The sequence below is a fragment of the Sceloporus occidentalis genome, unplaced genomic scaffold, assembly GCF_023333645.1.
Source record: "Sceloporus occidentalis isolate IW3139 unplaced genomic scaffold, rSceOcc1.0.p SCAF_4, whole genome shotgun sequence".
NCBI lineage: Eukaryota > Metazoa > Chordata > Lepidosauria > Squamata > Phrynosomatidae > Sceloporus > Sceloporus occidentalis.
Genome location: NW_028316984.1, coordinates 89,922,061 through 89,947,250, shown reverse-complemented (window position 1 = coordinate 89,947,250; position 25,190 = coordinate 89,922,061). Strand labels below are relative to the sequence as shown.

Here is a 25,190-nt window from a genome sequence, read left to right as displayed (position 1 = left end):
TCGTTGTTGTTGTGTGCCTTCAAATAATTTATGATTCATGGCGATCCTAAGGAGGTCCTATCATGGGGCTTTCTTGGCCAGATTTGTTCAGAGGAGGTTTGCCCTGGCCTTCCCCTGAGGAGGCTGAGAGAGTGTGACTTTGTGCCCCAAGGTCACCCAGTGGGATTCATGGGATTCGAACCTGGTCTCCAGAGCCATAGCCCAATGCTCAAAGCCAGTAGGCCAGGCTGGCCCTCGTGACACAGCAGCTACGAAGTAGAATTTGTAAAAGGTAACTATCTATATGGTCACGGTTAGCTATTTATAACCAAGATAATATAATATATATAAATACACACACACACACACATATTATATTATTATATAATATGTATATTATTATAATATATATAATACATTATTATTATTATTATTTATATATACACATATTATTATATAATATATTGTATATTTTTAAAATAAATATATAATATATATTATATAATATATGTTATAATATAATCCTATAATAATTTGTATATACCTATATTATATTATTACATTATTTAATAAATATATTGTTTTAATATATATGATATCTTATAATAATTTATATATATAAATATATATATATATATATATATATTAAATTATAAGAAATAGATAGATATAGAAACGTAATATGGTTATAAACATTGGACACTTATAACCATATAATGTATTTATTTGGATTTATTTAATTGCATTATCTCTATGGAGAGGACCCCATCCAGGCAAAACTGGAGAATGCGGGCATCGATCCCGCTACCTCTCGCATGCTAAGCGAGCGCTCTACCATTTGAGCTAATTCCCCATCCTGCCTCGGGTTTCTCATTGGTGACATCTAACTTCCCTTTCCAGAGCTATTCAGGCTCCGTTGTTGTCAGGCAGTTTGGGCCTTTAAGCCTCTTCATGGAGGCGGGGCTTTGAACGCTGCCCAATAGGAAAGCCCGTAGAAAGAGCGTCTCCAGTCCCGCCTCACTTAATTCTCATTGGTCAGAAGCCAACGGTAAATGATTGGCTACTATTGGTTTATTTTTAAAACCGTGGCGGAGATCTTGGTTGGATGGCACGGACGTCTGTCAAAAGTGACGTCAGGTTGTTGCTAAGGCGTGAATATGAGGACCCAGGAGCGCCCCTCGGAACACGCTGGTTGGGTGCCGTGAAGCCGTGACCCCGGCCCCTCTCCTTTTATTACCCAATGGCGAGGGCCCGGCCTTGTGATGGACGTGTCAGCGTAGCCAATAGGAAGCAGAGGCCTTTGCCGTCGTCCAATGGAAGGGGTGATGGATGAGGGAAGGCGTTCTCCTTGGAGGAATGATTGGCAGGGGCGGGGGGGAGGGGGGCGGGGAGAGAGGAGGCCCCGGAGAGCCATGTCCGCCATCTTGGAGAGTCGGTAATGGCGGCCAGAGGCCCTTTTCCCGCCTGAGCGGAGGGTCCGCCGCTGGAGAGACGCACTCGCTGAGGTAGGGGCCGCCCCCGTCTCCCGGGAAGGAAGGGAGGGACCGCCCGCTTCGGCCTCGGCGGTTCAAGTCTGAGTCTCCCCCCCGTTCCCCCTCCGGCATTCAGCACTCGGAGCACAGGCCGAGGGGCCGGCTTCTTTTGCTCCCCCGAGAGAGAGAGAGAGAGAGAGATGTGTGTGTGTGTGTGTATATATATATAATATGTGTGGGTATGTTTATATGTATATAAATATATGTAATGTGTGCATATGTATACATATGCATGTATATACGTGTGTGTGTGTATAATGCGCATATGTCTGTACATATACATGTAAATACGTGTGTAGTGTGTATGTATTATATATTATTATTATTATTATAGTTATATAATGCTGTAGATTGACACAGCACTGTACATACAAATCGTAAAATCGATACAAATGAAAAATAAATATTTATGATGTGTGCATATGTGTGTGTGTAGTGTGTGTATGTATGGATATGTGTGTGCATGTGTATGGATATGTGTGTGTGTGTCTCCTTCCCTGCCCCCCATTTGCCTTGCCACAGCCTCTCTGCCAAAGAGAAAGAGGGGAGGGAAAGGGATGGGGGCAGGAGAAAATGGAGCAGCTGCCATACTTGTATTGGGTCCAAGACACACTACAGAGGTAATCCAGCTTGAGACTGCTTTAACTGCCCTGGCCCAGTGTTAAGGCATCCTGGGAATTGTAGTTTATCGTGGCACCAGAGCTCTCTGACAGGGAACACTAAATAGCTCACAAAACTACAGTTCCCAGGATTCCCTAGCATTGATCCAGGGCAGTTAAAGCGGGCTCAAACTGGATAATTTCTGCTTTGGTGCTGTGTCAAGATGTAAAGTTACCTCTTCCTTGAGTGTGGTACAGTCTGACCAGGCGCCCTCCTTTTCCAGGACATGTCCTACATTCCAGCCTTCTGGCCAGGAGGAATTTCAGTATGCCCTCCATTTGCAGCATGGCTAAGAAGGATGCGTTTATCTTTCTGTGGCTGCATCAGCTCTGAAGAAATAACCCAGTTTGAGACTGGATTAACTGCCCTGACTCAGTGCTAGGGAATTCTGGGAACTGTAGTTTTGTGAGACATTTAGCCCCCTCTGTCAGAGACTCAACTGCAGATCCCAGGATTCCTTTGCATGCAGCCATGGCAGTTAAACTGCTGTCGTACTGGATTATTTCTGCAATAGAGATGCAGCCTAAGTGTGTGTTTTAGCTTTTGGTTGGTCATGCCCTACATTTTTTTTTGCAGTGGCAAGGATATCTGGTGTAGTATAAAGTATAAGTGTGCGCGCACACACACACACACAGAGTCCACCCTTGGCTTGTGCAGGGGATCCATTCCGGACCCCCCCCCCCCCCACGTAAGCCAAATTCTACACATGCTCAAGTCCCATTCAAGTGAATGGGGCTCGTGCATGCAGCGGCATGGCAGCACACGCGACACAGGCATGCGCCCCATTCATCCGAATGGGACGCACTACCCCTTGCGCCCCGTGTGCCCCCACATGGCTTTCAGCATTTCCCTTGCCCTGGTTTGGGAACTCTTCTGTTTCCAGCTCAGATGGATCATTAGGAGTGCTATTTATGTTCCCTGCTGGGCAACACTCTCCAAACAACAACAATCTCCTGTACATTTAAAAAAGTGTTAATAACTATCTTTTTCCTTATTGTCTAAAACTCTCAAGAACATTAGAACTCGCTCCCTTACTTGTGCCAAGATATAAACTTACCCTTTCCTTGAGCATGGTACAGGATGAGCAGAAGTCATCCTTGTCCAGGACATGTCCTACGTTTCACTCTGCAGTCCAGGAGGAATTTCAGTAGGCCTTCCATTGTGAACATGGCTAAGAAGCATGGACTATTCTTTCTATGAGAGTTTTTAGCTTTTGTTTGGTCGTGTTGTACATTTTTTTCCATTTCCTATATTTTGCAGTGCCTTGCCCTTCTTTGTGGCTGTCTGGTCACCCTGACAGTTTACCTGCATGATTTCTATGACCTTCTTGTGGAAAGCACTTGTGAGAAGAAAATTCTTAACAGTGACAGGTTAAAAGGAAGCTGGAAATTAGGTGGAAGCAAACTTGGGAAATCACTCTGGAGTAAAGTGGGCTGCTGCTAAAAACTATGAAAATCTCTTAATCTGTGGCACATATATTAGAGTGAATTGCTTGGATCCCCAGGCTTTAATATTGTCTAATTCAGTACAATTCAGGTGTAGTAAAGAGTGTAAGTATATACTTACGTAGTTATAAGAAGAGTAATGAGGATGCCGTGGATGGCCAAAAAGATAAACAAATGGGTCCTTGAACAGGTCAAGCCTGAAATAGCCCTAGAAACCGAGATGATCAGACTGTCATACTTTGGCCACATCATGAGAAGGGATGACTCACTAGAAAAGACAATAGTACTTGGAAAAGTAGAAGATAGTAGAAAGAGAGGAAGATCACAAGCCAGATTGGATGGACTCAATCATTTGAGGCCATGAGCTTGAATCTACAGGCCCAAACAGGGCAGTGAAGGATAGGAAGTCTTGGAGATGTCTCATTCACAGGGTCGCCATGAGTCAGGGTCTACTTGAGGGCATTAAATGCAGCAACAAAGTATAAGTCTGCATCTGTTTTTTGAGGGAGATGCCTAAAGCAGAATTTTGAAATGACTAGGAGGTGACTAGAATCTGGTAAACAAACTATAAGCATCCTGCTCTAGGCAGAGTTTTGGCAAGACTTGTTATCCCACATAAATAAGGGTATTTCCTTGCTTCTCTAACCAGTAGATTCTCTTTACTTCCTGGACAGAGTGTAGGATACATATTTTTTTTTACTGACGTTGAAATGGTAGTTTAAACAACCCATGAAATAACACATCTTAAACTTTATTCAAATTGAGATCTTCATCATTTTCTCTTTCATGGTAACAGGCATCACCCACGTGATGGCCTCTAAGTGTATCAGTGTGCTCTTACCATCTCTACTGAGAATGGCTTTGGGAGGGTGTAAGGGTGGGGGAGTCTGTAAAAGATCCTGGAAAACTTTCTAGGGAATGTACTTTTCATTTTGTACTTTCTGCACATCTATTTCGATAAAATTTGTATCAGTAATATGTTTTGGTAATATTTCCTGGAATCTATATTGATTGAATTATCTAAGATCTGGACTCTGAAGAGTTAATGTGCGTGTTGCCTTCAAGTTGCCTGTCTACCTATGGTGATCCCATGAGTTTTCTAGGGTTTTCTTGGGCAAGGAATACTCCCAGGTGGTTTTGACAGTTCCTTCCTCTGAGATACAGCCTACAGCACCTGGTATTTCTTGGCAGTCTCCCATTCAAGAACTAGCCAGGGTTCACCCTGCTTAGCTTCCAAGATCAGATGGCATCTGATGACTAAGTTATTTTAGGCCTTCCAACTTAAGGCAGCCCTAAAAATCCAACCTATGGCTACCAATGGGGTTTTCTTGGCAAGAATTGTTCAGAGAGGGTTTTTTCCCTTTGACTTCTTCTGAAGCTGAGAGTGTGTGACTGGCCCAAGGTCACCCAGTGGGTTTCCATGGCTGAGCATGGGGATTCAAATCCTGGTCTCCAGAATTGTAGTCCAGTGCTCAAACCACTACACCATGCTTGCCTCTGAGATAGGTACTCCATTAATTGGTATGAGGAGTGCTATCAATCTGACAGTTTACCTGCATAATTTTTGTGTTTTTCCTGTGGGAGAAGAAAATTATTTTCTTAACAGTGATAGATTAAAAGGAAGTTGGGAATTAGGTGGAAGCAAACTTGGGAAATAACTCTAGGATAAAGTAGGCTGCTACTAAAAACTATGAAAATCTCTTAATCTGTGGCACATATATTAGAGTGGATTGCTTGGATCTGCAGGCTTTAATATTATCTAATTCAGCGTTCGTTCCTGGCCAGATTAGGGTCAGGAGGGATTTTTAAAAAATATTGGCTGCTGACTGATTGGTTTTCACTTTTTCTGTTTTATTGTAGTTTACTTTGCTAACTTGAACCTTTTGGCTTTTGCTGCCATTGATCTTTTCCCAACAGATGGCTCAAACATGGTGTCACTTTCTTGATATATGATGTTACAAGTCTTCTAGATTTGAATGATTAAAATCTCATTTCACAGATGGTACTTTTACTGGTCACAGTTCTATAAGTAGAACAAAAATATCTCTTAATAGGATGAGCATACATTGTATTTGAAGTAAAATTAAACTTCGTCTTTTCCTATGTCCCACCTAATTTTGGCACTAGATTTTTCTCCTTTTCATACAAATCCAAAAGCGAAATTAACATTGCCAAATGACATATATCAGGTTAAAAATAATTTATAGCAACACCTGCAAATTTCCCTTAATTTACTAATAGTTAAATTAAAGGACCACAACATTTTCCAACTATACGTAGCTCCTGACACTTTGAATGAAGAGCTGGATAAAATCTATTGAAATAAAATTTCTGTGTGACCTTTAATTATTATGTTTATTTGATCAAAACTTGGATAGGATGGGAAAGGCCTTGCACCTAGTGGCAAAGACTAAACACATTTTTTTACTTGAAATTGGCCACAATTGTATACCTAATTAACCTGGGAATCATCTTTATCACACATAGTAGAACTACATTTATACTTAGTAGATTTATACTCTGAACTTCTACCAAAGGCAGCTAGAGTTTCATCTTAGGACAGATATTAGAGGTCTGTAGGAATGATCCCCATTCCTCTTAAATTTTTAAAAGCAAATAAGGAGGTTGTAGTGGTAACTAAGTTGAATCAGTGTACAGTATTTTGGAACAGTTCTTGCATTCAGTATAGTGGGTATAGTCTTTGAATGCTTATGTCAAATAAAACTTCTTAGTCTTTAAAATGCAACAATATTGGTTTGTTTGTTTGTCTGCTGCAACATGTACCCCACCAGAACTATGCTGATTTCTCAGTACAGCTCCACCCCGCTGCTGTTTGGTTATCATGAGAAAAAGTACATGTACCCCATACGTTTTTCCCAGGGACCAAATTGCAGAAGCTGTAAGTGATGAGTGACTAGTAGTTGAAGAAGGGAGTGGAGACTCTCAATATGGTAGTCTCAGTCCAACTCAGAGGGCCCATATTGCTAATTTAAAAAAATGCAATAAGAGACCAATTTACTAATGTCGAATCCCTCATTTGATTTAGCTCATAGCTTACTGCAAAAATAATTACAGTTTTTGCCACATAAATAAGCTTAAATTTGGGAATAGATAATATAAATACTTGGTCCAGGGGTTATATTATTATTATTATTATTATTATTATTTATGATATTTATACCCTGCCCTTCAGCCCTAAAGGCTATCAGAGCGGGTTTGTGCAACAGTCTAATTTTCAGCAGTCTAATTTACATAGATCTTGTTGAATTTCCAGAGTATTTCATAGTTCTGTTGCAGTTTTAAAAAAAATTTGGAAACCTTGAGTATATCATACTGGAGTTCTTTGGGATATCGTGAAATTTGTGTGCATGGGCTAATAAAGCAACTGTAGTGAAGCACAGTAACTCTTCTACTCAGTAAACCTGCATAGGAGATTGAGAATCCTATGTTTGACTCCTTGAGTTCTTCAGGAAAACATAGAATACAAATAACATTATGGATGAACTTTTGTAGATTATTTTCTCCTTTTTGCCAACGTGTCAATTTCTCTGGTCTCCAATAGATGGGTTAAGTTTTTTTAAAGTGATTTGATTAAGACTTGCTTGAGCTCCCAGAAAAGTATAGGCTGAAACATACGGCCCTAAAAGGACAGCTTAATGCTGCCCCCTTTGATTGCCAGATGGGGGCCACAGCAATCACATGCCACGTTTCCGATCTGGCTTTTTCTGGCCTCAAAAGAAGCAGCAAAAGGCCACTCCTTTTTGCGCTGGAAAAAACCCACCCATTCTTCTGCCGCCACAGCTTTTTGATGCTCATGTGGCATCTAAATGCCATGCCGCTAGAGCACTGAAAAGCTGCTCCCCGCATGGGCAATGGGGTGGCCTGATGCCAGTTACAGTCAGCATCGGCATGCGGCGTCTGTATGTCACATCCCCACTCTGCCAGGAAGCTTGACGTGTTGTGCCTATCTGTGCCGGCCCTGAGATAACCATTTACTTTTCCAATATTTCTTAAAATTTCATGCACATGAAAAAGCACAAAAATGTCAGTATTTATTTATTTATTTATTTACAAAAAGATAGCTGTGTTAGATTTGTTAAAACAAAAAATGATCCTACTGAATATAATGACCCCATGGAGAGGTTTCTGAAATCATAGGGAGGGATGGGGTGGCATATTCAGGCTTGTCAGATCTACTTTGTATCAGGAAAATGTCAAGTTTCACCAACAGAGCCGGTGTAAAAGACATATATTTAGAATTAAACATAAGCATGTTTGAGTTTAGGATTTATTTATTTTTTTGAGTAGCAGAATTGAACTGAGCAAACTAGTTTCACATAAAAATCCACTCTTTTTCTCATATTTCTTTTTCAACAGTCTCATATACATAGGTAGAATAATTTTGTTGTTGATGTCAATAACTTGGAAAGTGTGTGTGTGTGTGTGTGTGTGTGTGTGTGTGTGTGTGTATGTGCTTGCGCGCACTAGGGATGTCAAACAAGCAATGCTACATGTCAGAACGTGGGTGGATTTATAGAAACCTGGTTTTAAGCAGGGCTGGGGAGTAGGAGTAAGGAATAAAGGAGTAAGAGGTTTTTACAGGAATAGGAGTAGGAATAAGGAGTAATAAAATATATTTCTTACTCCTTATTCCTGTTATTTTATTGTAGATGCAAACACCAAAAAACAATTTTATTATATTGCACTGGGGAAGGGACTGGGAGGCAGACAGAGACACTTACACACACACACACAAAACACACACATGCCAGCCTTGTAAAGCCACCAGGTTTTTCCCCCAGTGCTGGGGAGTAGGAGTAGGAGTAACATTAAGAAAAAAGACTTTACTATGACGCGTAGGACAAGGAGTAACCCCAAAATCACCACTACTCCCCAGCCCTGGTTTTAAGTTTTTCAAAACAATAATAGTGTAATAAAGATGGGGCTAGCACGAGTAACCCAACCTCAACATGGCATACATCATGTAATCTCTTCCCCTTCCATGGATAAAGTGGGAAGGCTTCCCTTTGTAGATTTTGAACTTTTATATAGGAACAAGGGGAGATGGGAGTAGTTTACATTGAGTTTAGGGCTGTTTTGCTCATTCTGTCTCCAGTTGTGTTTTAATATGAGTACTTTAAATCATGCCTGGACAAGGGCATTCTAATTCACACAGCTCTGTGGTTTTATTAATATTGTCATTTGTTGAATATTTGTTTCTTCTGGTTGAATAACAGAGCATTTGGGGCAAGTCAATGTGAAGGCTGAGAAAACAATCCCCTTTCCTTCCTGCTAACCTCAATTCAGATCATGGATTTGAAAGAATGAAGGAATTTTCTTTTCATTTCTTTTGGGCTTTGCACTTTCTGTTACCTAGAGAAATCCAGTATAAGGAGAACAATACCCATCCGGCTTCCCACCATGCCACAGGACTGATAGTAGCCCCAAGTTGTACTTTGGCTAATGAGAACAGTTTCAGGTAATTTTCTTTGTGGGATTTGGGCCTTAATAAGGTTACATGCCCCACACCTTCCTGAGCTGTGAAATGTTCCAGGGGCAACCCATAATCAGGTTTAATTTCCTGAAGGAAAAATCACTGGGTAAACCTAATGGCACATTTATAACATTTTGATTTATTTACAAATATATAAGCTGAACATAGCTTATGCACACAGCATAATTGTGTTTACCACAGACTCCTTTCATCACCTGACTATCTCAGAGTGACAGGCCTGCTCCATCCCAAGCTTTTTGCATGTTAATCTTAGCTATGTCTGCTTTGGTTCTGATCCCAAAATTATTTTATTTCCTGACATGTACATCTCTGTCCTGCCCTCTCCATTTAGAGGGGTGATGAGTCACCTTTGCCTTTCTAAAGCTGGCTGACTGTTTTCTGGTTGCTTGGCCCTATTTTACCTGCAATTTCCCTGACAATATATGAGGCTGGCACACATGGCTATTTACAGAGAACTTTAATGATTTTGACTATGGTGCTTTAGTCATTCTCTGTTGGTGTCACAGATTCCCCCCCCCCCCCCCCCGCTAATCTTACAGTGGTATTTTCTTTTATAGGAATTATTGTCGTAGAGTTTTTATTTTAACTAAAACTTGTTTGGTTGTGAATGTGGGTAAATTCAGTGATTGAAAACACAAAAATCAATTTAATTTTAATAAAACAGGTTGAAGGGAATCATTTAATATGTCTCCACACTCAAAATTCCTTAAACCTGAATCTTTGATGCTGTTGAATATTTTTAACTTATGTTGCGTTATTGGTCTAGAATCTCAGTTGTCCTTTGGCACCAGTCTGACATGAAGCCCCTCCTCCTCTCAAAACCTTTTCCTTGCATCATTAGACCCTTCCTCAATACCTACTTTATCTGTATGTGTGTGTGTGTTGAAAGATGCATGGTACAGTTGTCCCTCCATATTCGCTAGGGTTAGGGGAACAAGACCCCTGTGAATATGGAAAAACTGCAAATAACAAAAACACTGTTTTTACCTGAGATGACACCTCTCTAGGAATCTCTAGGTCCTCCAGTGCAACTCTGTGGTCAATGTCCAACATACACTGACCATAGAATGGCACTGGAGTAGCTACAAATGGTCTTTCAGTGCAACTTTTAGTTAAAGTTGACCACAGAGTTGCACTGGAGGACCTAGACAGTCCAAGAGAGAACATATTAATGAAATCCGTGAATAATCAAATCCGCAAATATCAAAGCCACAAATATGGAGGGATGACTGTATTTTGTTCTGCATATTGAAAGAGACCTGGATGGCAATGAAGGAGTGATTCCTTCAGTGGCCAGGATGTTTGTGCAATAGCCTGATAGAGACCAAAGAGACTTGACTATATCATGTGCCATGGCATCTGCTGGATTTCCTCTCAGCCAGTGCTACATAGAGGCTGTCTTTGCCTGTCATTGTGAATCCTGTATTTTATCTCTCATCACTGATTGGTGGTGGTTGTTATGTGCTTCAAGTCAGTTTGCCCTTATGGTGATCCTTTCCTCAGGTTTTCTTGGCAAGATCCTTTAAGAGAAGTGTTGCCAATGCCTTCCTCTGTGAGGTTATAACTTGCCCTAGGTTACCTTATGGGCTTCCATGGCAGAAGAGGAATTCTCAAACTGTAGTTTTAGTTCACTTGCTCCAATCACTGATAGGAGATAAGACTAGGTTCCTCTTACAGGGCTAGCTGGTGCTGGGAGAGGAGGCTGAGCCTGGTTTGGAACCTCAATGGGATGAATTAAGCCTTTGGTTCAGATGTTCCAGTTCCTGCATTTGATGCTGCTTTTCTACATAAAAGAATGATTTGAGGTGAAAAATATGGCCTTGAGGTCAAGCATTATAATCGTATATTAAAACATGACAGATTAGGAAAAATATATTTACTGTTCAGCTAAATGTTTAGACTTTTAACCAAAAGCTGCAGACATCAGTGTTTGGTGGTATGGGAGAGTGCCATTCTGGGCCTTAACTTCCAGCTTTTGCTTCTGAAAAGTTCTGAGCACTGAGAATGGAAGCTGAAATATTAGGAAACAAAAGGTTATGGCTCAGTTTGAAGCAGTGGGACTTCAAATCTAATCACAACACATGTATTGAGTTAGTTTTAACCCCTTTACTTGCAGGCTGTTAATTGTGAAGCACCCCTTCACTCCCAGATCATCTCAATTTACTGCTCCCACATTGGTATTTAATTTTGTAAAAGTTGTTAGGAACCTGGTCTTACCTAGTTTGGCTCAACCTTCAAGTAAGTATCCTCACTTGGTTGTAACACATGAATACAACAAAGGGCCCTGATCTGATATTCCCTCATTCCAAAAAATATACCCCTCTGTATTAACAAAATACAGCTTTGTGAGGCACTCGATGGGGAATATCTGACCAGAAATGCTTGAACTATGCCCCTGGGTAGTAAGAAAGATCTATTTCATCCAGACACAGAAAATTTGATAGCTGTAGCAACCAGTATGACTTAGTGGTTTGAGTGTTTGACTAGGACTTTGGAGATTGGGGTTCAGTTTTCTGCTTGGCCATGAAGCCCACTGGGTGACCCTGGACAAGTCACATGCTCTCAGCCTTAGGGGAAGGCAATGGCAAACCTTCTTTAAATTCTTACCATGAAAATCCCATGATAGATTTACCTTAGGCTCACCATAAATTGGAATTGAGTTGAAGGCACACAACAACAATAAGCAACCAGGGTGTTCGTTTTCTGATAATAAATAGATTTGTTTATTGGAAACTTGATTTAAATAATCAGGAAACAAATAATATAAGCATTTTGTTTTGTTCTAGTAAGTTTTCCTTAATACTTTTGTGTGTGTATGTGTTTTAGAACCATGATAGGTAAATATAAGTTTCAGTATCTAGTTATTTTAACAATACAATGGTGTTTTGTTTTTGTTTTGTTTTTAAATCAGAGGGCATTTGCCATGAAAGCAGTCTTCACATTGCAAGTGTAAACTGGCATAACCCAGTCAAAAATCCACCAAACTATGACCCCTGCACAGATGGGCCTTGTAGCACGTAACGAATATGTGCTAGGGTTGCCTCAGGGCATCTCTTACAGACGCCCCGCAACCCTAGCACGTATTCCGTACGTAAAAATGGCAGTGCCCTGTACACATGGGCACCACGTTTTGAAGTGACAGCTATGCCATGTCCAAACAGCGTGACATGGGCATGATGTCTTAGCGCCACATCAGGCCACTTGTGGTGGCCTAACCGCGGTGCAGGAAGGAGCTCCGAAATGGAGCTCCTTCCTGGAGGGCGCCTCATTCCCACAGCAACTAGATTGCTGCGGGAACGGCGCCAGGAGGAAGGGGCCAAGCAGCCCCCCTTTCTCCCCTGGCTGTGGCTCCCGGGGTGTCCTGGAGCATGAAGCCCCAAGGACACCCCTTTTTGGTACCAGGGAGAAGCGGCATTTTGCTGCTTCTCCCTGGTCCCGAAAAGTGCCATATTGGGGCTTTTGGGCTGCCGCTGTGGCTGCCCTGGCCCCAATACATGGCGCAAAGGGGCGGTCTGTATCCCGCCATATAATAATAATAATAATAATAATAATAATAATAGGTTTTATTTATATACCGCCCAATCACTGGGAATCCGAGCGGTTTACAACAGAGGGGATAACAGACGATTCCCTGCCCTCAGGCTTACAATCTAAAAGACACGACACAAAAGGAGAAGGGAATGGTGAGGGGGAGGAGGAGATCAGGTCCAGCAGTTATTCTTTCCCTCTGAGGCCTGGACCAAGGCAGATGGATTGGAGGGAGGGCTCTTCTTCTTCAGGCTAGCCCTGGTGGAACTGTGCCAGCCTATTCTCTCCCTCACAGGCCGAAAGATGACAGTTATGGAGGGAGGATGCTCTATCTTCAGGCTAGCCCCTGATGACGCTGGGCCAGCCTGTTCTCTCCCTCACTAGCCGAAAGATGACAGTTATGGAGGGAGGGTGCTCTATCTTCAGGCTAGCCCCTGATGACGCTGGGCCAGCCTGTTCTCTCCCTCACCAGCCGAAAGATGACAGTTATGGAGGGAGGGTGCTCTATCTTCAGGCTAGCCCCTGATGACGCTGGGCCAGCCTGTTCTCTCCCTCACCAGCCGAAAGATGACAGTTATGGAGGGAGGGTGCTCTATCTTCAGGCTAGCCCTGATGACACTGGGCCAGCCTGTTCTCTCCCTCACCAGCCGAAAGGTGACAGTTATGGAGGGAGGGTGCTCTATCTTCAGGCTAGCCCCTCATGACGCTGGGCCAGCCTGTTCTCTCCCTCACCAGCCGAAAGATGACAGTTATGGAGGGAGGGTGCTCTATCTTCAGGCTAGCCCCTCATGACGCTGGGCCAGCCTGTTCTCTCCCTCACCGGTCGAAAGGTGACAGTTATGGAGGGAGGGTGCTCTATCTTCAGGCTAGCCCCTGATGACACTGGGCCAGCCTGTTCTCTCCCTCACCAGCCGAAAGGTGACAGTTATGGAGGGAGGGTGCTCTATCTTCAGGCTAGCCCCGATGACACTGGGCCAGCCTGTTCTCTCCCTCACCGGCCGATATATACCTTTATTGGCCAACCAAAGGTATCACTGGTGGGTTTTTGGTTAGATTTGCTAAATGGCCAACATGGCTACCCCTTGATGTTTTCTGGCATATCCCAGAACACTTTGGGAACTGCAATTTTGTAAATAAATTTTAGGCTGTTTGCATTTTTACAGAGCTACAGTTCCCAGAGTCCCTGGGCAAGTAACTGTGGGAAGAGATGTCTGTACTGCATCTCATGCTATCTGATGTGGAGGAGTGGCAATTTATTTTCCCTGTATGTCAGGAACCAGTACCATATTTGTGCCCATTTGTCTACAGTTGTCTCCGTCTTGGAAATTTACCAGATACTGACAGCTGATGGCTCAGAGATTGTCATCAAGGACCACAGCTTTGACTAGCACTACTGTAGTATATGTGTGCCCTTAGAATGAGGAGGACAGAGTCTAGTCCTGGGGTTGCAGCCTGTATTCGAAGTCTGTTTTTCTGGTTTTTGGACTTCTTCAGACTCTCTAGACTGCCCCTCCCCCACATGACTTGCCTCTTCTGGAAACTTCCCAAGAGAGAGAATTCACTTTCAAAATGGTTTGCAGCCTGCCCTGTTTAACCTTTATTTTAAAAAAAAAATTTGTTTTAAAAAAACAGAATTAGACTCCGTGCCAGTGGAATTTAGCCTGGGTATACCAAGTGCTGTAGGCTGTATTTCAGAGGAAGGAACTGGCAAACCACACCTGCGCACCCTAAGAAAATCCTATAAAATTCATGGGATCGCCCTAAGTCGACAGACAACTTGAAGAAACACACACACATACTGAAGAGGACCCCAGGGGCAGAAAATTGCTATGGTTGCCCATTCCTGCCTTAAAATTCAAATGATACAGTTAACTAGAGTGTAATATTGGCAATTGGTCTCCAGACTGGATATCTGGATGACAATGTAGCATTCATTGAAAGGAACCCTTGAAAATATAGTGTGGTTAGCCCTCTGTTGTGTGTAAATCAGTGATGAAAAGAATACAGAACTTGGGAGCAGCAGTAATCATGAATTAGTATGGCAGTTCTGTTGAAGATGGTTGTGATCAGCATTTAGATAAGTACATAGTATAGTTGGTTATTGTCAGCAGAAAAGTACAAAATCAAAGTTATATGTGTTAAAAATTGTATAAATGGGATATTTTCTTGAGAACATGTATACATCTTTCTCCTTTGACTTATTAGACTAGTTGCTCTATTTCTTTCTTTGAAGAGCAGCCCAGCTCCCATCTTATTACAAACCTTGCTCCTCTTGGATATTTATTGGATAAATATCAAATATTTTTTCCAGTTACTTCTGGGATATTTGATAATACAAGTAATTTTTATCTGTACAGCCTTAGGGGGGAAACAGACGGGGAGGAAGAAACAACTTGAAGCTGTCCCTTCTGAGGATGGATTGGGGCTATGGCAACCACATGCTGCAGCCTCAATCCCCCTTGACCACAGCCCAAGAAGGAGCGACAAAGATCCGTTCCTTTTTGGACCATGGAAAAGCCACCTTTAGGGGCTGTGCTGTAGCCCCATGCTTCAAGAAGCTCCAGCGGTGTGTGGCATCTAAATGCCACACTGCTGGAACGTCTTGAAGCAACACATGTCTTGGCGGCTGCCTGGCTTCCAGGCAGCTTCAGGGCATTGTCAGAACGTGTGCCTTGTAAACACTGCATTCTGATGATATCCTGAAGGCGTCCTTTAAGGGTCATCTGTTCTGGCCTTTAGTTATCATTCAGTGTCAAAAGGCCTAAAGTCTGTTCTTCTGAACATTTTTCATTAGAGTTCTAAGAACAATTAATTAAAACAACAAGCAAGCAAAGCAGAAGCTGTTCATGGAAATTTAGTTGCTTTTTGAGAAGACTTTTGATTAATACCCTTAATCCCATGCCGACCTGTTTCTTTAGCTGCAGGAAAAGAGAAGTTGAGAACAGTGGCTACTCAAACCTGGAAACATTTGGGCATGATTTCACTGGTTGCAGTAGAAACTTGCTGTAGATGGCCACTGCACTTTATCAAAATACAGATGAAGAAGTCCAGTAATGGTGCAATACAGTTAACAGGTTGTGCACTCTTTTAGAAAAGTATTTGTTTTATACTGTTTATATTCTTTGTGATCTAAAGAATGGTGTTTTTTTTTAATCAGGCATGCAAACAATACTGCAGAAGTCCAGTCTTCTATAGTTGTTGACATATGTTCACAAATGGTAGAAATGTTGTGCTTTTATGAAAAAATGCATAGTTGTTTCTGCCACATTATCTCTTTCACAGAATGCGTTGTGAAATAAGTTATCCTGACCAACTGGTCTCTTATGTTCTGTGCTTTCAGCTGTACCCCAAATAAACTCCACTTTATGTTTCTGTTTCTAGATCATCTGGGTAATGAAATCCTGTTTTGACATTAATAATTGTCTTGTGTTTTCTTGTAGGAAGAAATCTGCTTCATCTTAACCTAATTCAGTCTGCTAATCTGCTAATACTGTAGATTGAAAGATTTTGCTGTTGCCAGGATACCCTGTAATGGGCAAGGAGCCACAAAGAATAGATTTTTCTTTTCTTTTAAAACTTTTCTGTTAACAGGTAAGAAATGGAATAAAGTTTCCCTCTATGAAAAAAAAAGTCTGCTTTTCAAACCAGGTCAGCATACTATGTGTTAGAAATTGCCTGTAATGCATTTCTTGCCCCGTATTTACTTACTTTTTATGTATGTTTGCTTGTTAGGTCATTAGCTAAACACCTACCTCTATGCATTACTAGATTACTTTTGATGATATGTGATCGATAACTTATTAATTTAGTTTATGCTTACAACAGTGGCACATAACCTGCTCTGGTACTTAAACCCTGTTTTGGAACAGGAACTGAAACATTGAGTTGCTGGGTAATAATCCATGATTAAGTCATGTGCATGTTCACTATACTAAATCTGATTGAATAGGATTGCATGGGTTTAATTCCTTTGTGTGAAAAAGGTTTGCCTTCATTTGAAGTTTACTTCTGTTGCTGCTCTTCTTTCATTTAGAGATAGATTTTTCTTAGATGCTATAACCTTTTATGAACCACATTGATGCATGATTAGGTTTAAAGCACTGTTGCTTTCTCTAGTCTGCCTGATAGAGGCAATGTACAAATCAGTGTTTCATTTGTGTACACTCACTCTGCAATGTGCATCCTTCCCGCATCTATTAGAAGGGTGGAATGTTGCTATGAAAGCTAGATAGAATGTACAATTACATTATTGTATAGTTACAGTAGCAATTGTTGATAATTTTTGTAAGTTAAAATAGTGAAATAAAGTGGTTATATTCACATGTGCCATTACTAATGTCATTTAAAATGTTTATAATGTAAGCCCTGTGAAATAACTTGGTCTTTTTTAGCTTTATATGTGAATTCTGGGCTATGTAAACAAGATATTCTGGTTTGCTGTTTTGATACAATGGGGGAAACCAGTGTATTGTTTGATTACATTATTACCTTTGTAAGTCCTAATTTTTAGATTCTGTCTCTGGGACAGACCAGTGCAGCTGCTTACTAATGGGAAGGCAATTCAGATGAGGAAGAAGCAGTTGTTTTCAGCTTGGAGTGGGGAAGAAACAAAAGTGTACTCACAGGTAGAATGCATCTTCCTTTTCCTTCCTATCAGAGACTGGACAGAATTGCCTCCCTTTCTCTTCCACTTTGTAGTAAGCAGCAGCAGCTCTCCTCAGGGCTTAATAGCTGCCAGTGGGAGGTTTGGGATGGGGCGCAAAGGGCTAGAGAATAGCTGCTTTTGCTGTATCCAAAATGAGACATATGTGCATGTAACTCAGATTTGTAGATATAGATTTGATCCACAGGATCCTGCCCTTCTGGCCTGTTCCCAGTTTCACATGTGGCAACCTACACTCTGTGAAGAAGTTTCCCCCTTCTAGTGGAATAGGAATAAAAGGGTTCTAAAAGTGTAAGAATGCCTGTTGGGTAGTATAATAAGAGCAGCGGCTGGCTTTTTGATGGAAATTGAAGTATAAATTTAAAAAATGCCCATCAGCTAATCAGGGTCAACTCTGGTTAGTACTTACACAGGAGACTGCCAACAAATACCTGGTCATGTGGGTTGTAGTTCAGAGGAAGGAACTGGCAAAACCACCTCTGAGTATTTCTTGCCTAAGAAAATAATAATAATAATAATAATAATAATAATAATAGGATTTATTTATATACCGCCCAATCACTGGGAATCTGGGCAGCTTACAACAGAGGGGATAATACAAGGCAATAACAATAAACATGAATTAAAAAACAAATGTAGCATGCCAATGCTTTAAACAGTAAAAATAAAATAAAATAGAAATTAACAATAGCAGTAAATAACAAAAATACATAGCAATTATAGCAACAAAAATACATAGTAATTATGGCAACAATAAAATTAACAAAGCAAAATACATAACAATTAATAGAGCAAAACAAGTAAAAAGAAAGTATTCTCCATTCTTAATCCCCCATCCTAATCCTAAAAAAACAATATAAACTATACAGAGAAGAAAAAGGGTGTGTGTGTGGAGACAAGACTCCTCCTTAAGTCCAGGAGCTGAGACATGGGTGGAGCCCAGGTGGAAGGAGGGCAAGCAGTCTCTCAGCCCAGCATTCCCTGTGAAACACATGGAGTCACCAGAAGTTGACAGGCAACTTGAAAGCTCATACATATGTGAGATTAAAAAAAAAAGTGTGATGGGATTAAAATTAATCTATCTAATATTAACTGAAAACTTTAAAAGTGAAAGTCCAAAATGCATTAATCATAACAAAACTTTGGTTAATCATGTAAGACTAAATGAACAAAAAAGCATATAGAAAAATTAATACTGTATTTTAAAGTGAAGTACTATACTTGTGAATGAAAATAGCCGACCAGTAAATAATGATGGCCTACAACTTTGAAAACTTAAATTTCAACAACATCTGTACAGTGGAAACTTGCCTTATGCGGGGGATCCGTTCTAGACCCCCCCAGCGTAAGGTGAATTCTGCCTGTGCTGGAGCCCCATTCATTTGAATGGGGCTCGTGCGCGTGGCGGCACAGGAGCACGCGGGGTGCCATGGGCGCGCACCCCATTCATCTGAATGGGACGCGCCACCCCTTGCGCTTCCCGCGGCTTGAGCATGTATGCTCAAAGCCACGTATAGCGCACCTGCATATAACTCGGGCACACTGTACTATAGGTGATGAAAACATTCTAGTACAGGATACTGAATCCTTTTTGCCTGAAGTTTTAAAAAGTGATTAGAAAAAGAGGGTTGTATATTTATTTATACTATGAATTCCTACATATAAAATTTTCCTCTTGTATTTAGTGATGTGAAAGCCTTCAGCCATGTTGCTTCATTTAGCATAGGTCAGAATCAAATTTGTCACTTTCTTAGAATTTAGAGAAATGGAAATCAGTCAAGGAAGTAGTTGATAGTCAAGCAAATTTTGTTTAAGATATATTTTTGTAATGACTGTTTTTGAGATACAGCTTCAGAGGACAGTCTGCACTTGTTGGAGTGAAAAAGCAGCAGAATACAAGTATAAAATAATAATGAACCCATATTCTATGATATGATTACAGGCTGAGTCTGAAATATTCCAAAAACCAAAGCTTTTTTCATGAGTGCCAGAGATAGTGACACCTTTGCTTTCTGATGTTTTTTGTACAAAATCATTAAATTTTTTGGCTATTTGTATAAGGTGTATATGAAACATAAATAAATTTTGTTTTTAGACTTGGATCCCATCTCCAAGATATCTCATTATGGACAAATAACTGGGAAATCTAAAACACTTGGTCCCAGCCATTTCGGATAAGAGAGACTCAACCTGTATATAACATTGAAAATGTTTATTTTAAAAAACATATAATCATATTATGGCAATTAATGATAAATCTTAATAAATGAGAGCATTATTTTAATATGAAGGAGCTGTCTGGCTTGTAACTAGCTAGTATGTGAGGTCAAATTGGAATCAATGTAAAGTTGTAGATATTTTGGCTGGATTTTGGCAGAAACTTAATAGGAAGCTGTTAATATTTCTAGCCAGGCCAAGCAATTGTCCACTACTGCCACAATAATGTGGTATATTCAAAGATAAAAATGAGATTAATTTAGATATTAAGGCTTGAATGTTATTGATAGCCCCAATTTGAGTATATCAGTTGAATCAAGTGCTGAATAATTAGTCAACACTGATAAAAATCCCACTGATTTAGTTGTTATACTCTGGTCAGGACTACCAATATGATTTGGGTTCAGATCATATATAGAGATTTATATTATTAAAAGTAAAGCTATTTTAAAATATTAAGTTTTCTTTTTGAAAATGTTTAGGCTCATTATTATAAGCAGTATAGAAATCTTCCCTATTTATACAAAAGGAAATTACATTTGCACAAAAATGTTCTGTATGTCATTTTTTAGAAATTATATTGAAGTTTATTTTATTTATTTATCAACATATTGCTATCTCCATCTATATGGCAAAATCTCAGGGTGATGTACAAGTAAAATCAATATAAATAGGTTAAAACCATTTAAAACAAAAATAATTTAATTGGAGTAAAAAAAAATACCATACATGTTACCAACATAAACAGGTTTCAAAGATCAAAACAATTTAAAGCATTTTGAAATAATTGATTTAGGCCCAAAGGCTTTAATAAACAGCCATGGTTTTAGCTGAGGCCTAGAGGAAACCAGTGTTTTGCTAGATGGGTCTCCAAAGGGAGGTCATTCCACAGTTGAGATGCTATGGTTATCCTTACACAGTGTATTGATCTTTCTGGTGGGAATCAGAGGAACATCTTGCCTCCAGGAGACCTCAGTCCTTGAGCAGGGATGTATCTTGGAAAAGGCTAGGTTTGGGAATAATATTACTGCAGTTTCAGCACAGATTGTTAATTGAGTTAACTGTTCTTGTTCAAAGAAGCTAATAATGAAGCTCCTATCCTTTTTGGGGGGGGGGGCATTTCAGTACTTGTATAGTACTGCAATTGATAAAATGTCATTATTATCTGGGAATCAACAAAAATTAGTCAAGAGAACATTAGGAGTAAAATTTTGATGGCAATGTAGTTTTCTGTTCCCACCTACAGCAAACTGACTGAACCTGTGGAAACTTGTTAAGTTCCATTGATTCACCAGGTCTGCTTTAGTTGGGATTAACAATTTGATTCAGACCACAATGTGTTTTTGTTAAAAATACATGGGACTTTTACAAGGAGTACATTGATAACTTCAAAACATTCATTTCTTAGAACTCTCAGCTCTTGCTGTGTGTATATTCATTACTGCAAAACATTATGTCTTAGACCTCTCTCTGAAACTGTTTGAAGGCATCCAACAACAATATATAAACTATATTCTTCATTATATTATATTATATTATATTATATTATATTATATTATATGTTAATTATAACTAAATATTGTATAAATTGTTTCTCATTACATTTTCTTATTTAACTCAATAGAACTTACTTTTAAGTAGTTTTAAATAAATAAAATAAATGGGTAAGAGTGTGGGGCTGTGGATTTTGGTCTTTTATCATTTGGTTCCCAACTCCAACCTTACTTGAAGTGGTGTGTGATAAAATCAGAATTGGAGAGAAGAGCAGAGGAAGGAATGGGAAGGAATGTAAGACAGGGTAAGACCAACTGGAGCAAACAAGGGTTTAAATTTCCACTCAGCTGTGGAAATTCAGTGAATGACCTTTGGGTAAATTGGAGTATCTTAGGCGGGTTACAGACCGCCAGAAAGTACATGCGGAGTGCGTACTAGGGTTAGGAAGGGGCGGTGCTTCCGCACCCCCTAACCCTAGTACGCGCTCTGTGCATAGAAAATGACGGCGGCCGTTCCACACGGCCACCGCCATCACTACGTCACGGCCGCACCGCCTCCAAATGAGGCGGCGAGGTTGTGATGTATTGGGGCCGCACCAGGGCTCTGTTTCGGCGCTCCTTCTGGGTTTGCGTCTCTGGGCGCAGCCTTCAGACAGCTGCGCCAGTGACGCAGAGGAGAAAGGGGCCAAGCGGCCCCTTTCTTCTCCTCCTCCTCGCCGTCGCCGGGTGTCCTTGGGGCTTGAAGCCCCAAGGACACCCCTTTCCAGGCCGCTGGGAAGCGGCCTTTTGCAGCTTCCCCGCAGCCTGGGAAGCGGCAGATCGGGGCCTCGGAGGCTGCCGGTCTGGCAGCTGAGGCCCTGATACAGCGGGGAAAGGGGCGGCTGCACACCGCCCCAAACGGGCGGTCTGTAACCTGCCTTACTCTCAGAAGAAAGCATTGGGAAAGCTCTGAAAAAAATCTTGCCAAGAAAACTCCATGATGTGTTTTTCTTTTCATTGGTATAAGTCTGCAATTTGTAAACACACAACAAGGCAAATTTTCTATTTAATTGTCCAGATGCCCAGCATTATGAGCAATTATCAATGTACTGTTGGAGTATAAAGTGATTCAGTGGGATATACATCTGTATGACGTTGGAAAAAATGTTGAATTAATTCAGCCTTTTGGCTCCAAATTAAGAGCTCCTACTTTGCCTGACCCTTTGAAGCATATGAACCATTAAATCAAGGAATGAATGAAAAGCAGAATGGAGAGAAGGAAGAAAGGAGTAGAAGCCAAGAGAAAAGGTAATGGAGTGGGGTTGAGGAAAACTTTTCATTTAATTATGCAGTCTCCTAGCATTGTATGAGGAACAATAAATACACTAACACGTTACAAAGGAGTTCATTGTCTACTCCAAATAATAATAAATTATTGTGTATTATGCAATAATGTGCAATAGAAACTAGAAAAAATCTATAGAAGAGCAGAATTGGAGAGAGTCACAGGACATCTCCCCCAATACATGCTGATGAATAGTGTGGCGAGGGGGCATGACTTAGGTTTTTTGGGTTTAAAGGGCCATGGATATTTGAGGGCTAAGCCCTCAAATCACTCTCCTAACCTGTTTTATTTGATAGCGGGACTTTCTCCCCTTCCTTTTAATTCTTCAATTTCTGCCAATCGATTGTTTCAGTTGTTTCTCAGCTTGCTGAGTTTCCAGAACTGCCTATTCCTCAAGAGAAGTAATACAGTGAGATTAGCCTAGCTAGCAACAAAACCAAATTATGTATTTCTTCCATGCTTAATTTTGCTGTTTAGGCTCTCTTGTCTTACTGACTCTAGAGGGAATGCTACTTGCTCATGAATTCTGATGTTAGTGCTTAAAATGTGGATTAACTTCAGCATTTATTAGAAAACTAATGAATTAAGCAATATTTCTAGATAATTCTAATGAATCAACAATTTAATGGGCTATTTCCAGACTCTGTCAGTGAATCACACTTTGAGAATTTAATCTAATTTTGTACTCTCCTTTGAAGAGCTGATGACTTTGTTAGCTTTGAAAATCAGGTATTGTACATTGTGTTACACTTATTATCTTGTTTATATATATGTTAGAAAAGAGAAGGGACATTATGTTGTTCATAATTCTGAACAAAATGCAAAGTGGTTAGATTTATTACTACTGTAAAATACAGTATTTGGAGAACTCGCTTAGTGATAGTGTAGGACTGACAGAGATCATTGCCTTGCTATTCATATGCTATTCCACCATCCCAAGAGAGAACACCCCTCTCTCTTATCTCCCTCTCCACATTCAGTGCTCTCTCCCTCTCCCCACCCCATACACGCCCATCCCATTTGGGAAAGGAATGCTAATTTTAAACCTGAAAAGTAACATTCTTGGGAATTTCCTAATTGTCTGTTGATTCATGACACCTTCCAAAATAGCATAAAAATAATCTGATCTCTGAAATATGACCTCAGAACAGCAGTACTTGAACAAAAAAACCTACAAAGGTAGATTGGAAAGAGAAACAGCAGAACAGAAATATATCTACAAACTCCAGGCCATGGACAGTGGGTGGAACAGAGACAGTGGTTTCCTGACAGATTATACATATTATAAAATTATTAAAATTGAACTTGACACACCATCACCATACCTACAAGTTTTGCATTTTTATTGCTATTCACATATATAATCAGCTAATTCATAGCTATAAAATTCTGTTCCTAGGCACTTCATGTGTATGATGAGGTAGACTGTAAATTTCAAAATTGTACAGTGCTTTAATGTCTGGAAGTGATTTAGAAATCTTTAAAATAAAGAAGGGCCAGTATACTTGGAGGCAGAGATTTGAAACATTAATTAAGTAGAACATTAGGGGGGGAAACAAATATGACATTAACACCAGCCTTGATACTGAGATTATAGTATTTAAGCAGTATAGATGTAATGGACTCTATGGCAATCTTGTGAAGTTCAAGAAATGATATCAAAATTTCCTGATAGTGTAGTCTCTCTGCATCTGAACACCCATTGCTGTTTATTGGTAGTAATTATTTGCGTCGCTGGTAATATTAATGAAAGACATTTAGAAGGAGAAACAATAGAAAAACTCTTTGACTTCATATATTCCCTATTGGAGAGGGAAGACTGTAATTATTATCATTACAGATTGTACAGGTATATGGATTGGTGATTTGTAAGAAAAAAAACACACACACCAAGGGGTCTTCATTGTTCTTCAGTGTTCTGGGGGAAATCAATGTCTTTGTAGAAAGGATGAACTATCTGGTCTGTTGATTATGTTTTTATGCATTCTTAGAAAAAGTAGATTGCAAAGTTATCAGGCCACTCCATCTGTGGACCAACATGCTAGAGACATGATGTCTATTTTTCAAGCAGTAAGATAGAAATCACATGCAGCCATAAATTGAGTTAAATGAGAAGGCATCACACTGATGAAGGCATCTTGTTAATATGAGAACAAGGGGAAGAATGCTAGCTGTAATTACTAACCCTATAAGTATCAAAAATACTCTGCTTAGGAGCTTCTGCCACATGCCTTTGTACATGCAGAAACACAGGACTATTTGCAGAGGCACGGTTTGCTCATAGTATATATGGAAAGATAAAAAATGGTTGCAGAGAATCACAGCTTTCCAAATAAAAATAGCAGATGTAAATTTCTGACTAGCCTTCCAGTGCAGCAGATCTGTCTGGTCGTGCAAGTCCGTGACCTAATTCAAGAAAGGGAGGCTGAAACTTGAACCATGGAAATGTGCCTACGTCAGAATAGGTGAGAAAGAGGACTTGCAAAGATAATGAAAAATGGCAGAGAGCTTAAGTCTGTCCTGTACACATAATACAGCTATGTCATACATGTTGAACATTGATGCTGAGTGATGAATAAAGTCAACCTAGTGGATGCCTAAAGCTTAGAGGTAGTTATATATTTCAGGTTGAAAGCACCAAGCAGTGACTACTTTGGGCAAACTCAGGAAGAGATAGTTTCACTCTGGGATTGAAAATGTCATGTCACTTTGTTGTGACTTTTTTAAATATGAGAGAGGACTTTCTGTGTGGCTGTTGCCTTTCTATCATGGCTGGTCCTCTTGTAGTTCATTGGCATGTAAATACTTTTTTCCTGTTCAGGTAGGGTTTTGGG

At 40.3% G+C, this 25,190-nt stretch overlaps 1 protein-coding gene and 1 non-coding gene across 9 annotated transcripts in view; one reads left to right on the top strand and one right to left on the bottom strand.

The window, feature by feature from the left end:
* Positions 1-759: 759 nt before the first annotated feature.
* Positions 760-832, bottom strand: TRNAA-AGC (transfer RNA alanine (anticodon AGC)). The gene has a single exon. It is a non-coding gene; the product is annotated as a tRNA-Ala (tRNA).
* A 538-nt stretch (positions 833-1,370) lies between these two features.
* The window catches only part of PPP6R3 (protein phosphatase 6 regulatory subunit 3), a 96,560-nt gene continuing 72,740 nt past the window's right edge, over positions 1,371-25,190 (top strand). For 4 of the 8 annotated variants that reach the window (XR_016280910.1, XM_089520841.1, XM_089520836.1 and 1 more), the window contains exons 1-3: positions 1,371-1,484; positions 16,100-16,250; positions 17,188-17,284. Coding sequence is in view for 4 of the 8 variants with exons in the window: in XM_089520841.1 (XP_089376967.1) it covers positions 17,225-17,284 (60 nt within the window). In the remaining 4 variants the exon portion in view is untranslated. Of the gene's footprint in view, positions 1,485-15,577; positions 15,734-16,099; positions 16,251-17,187; positions 17,285-25,190 lie in introns of all 8 variants that reach the window. The other 4 variants (XM_089520840.1, XM_089520839.1, XM_089520837.1 and 1 more) reach the window with 2 other exon arrangements.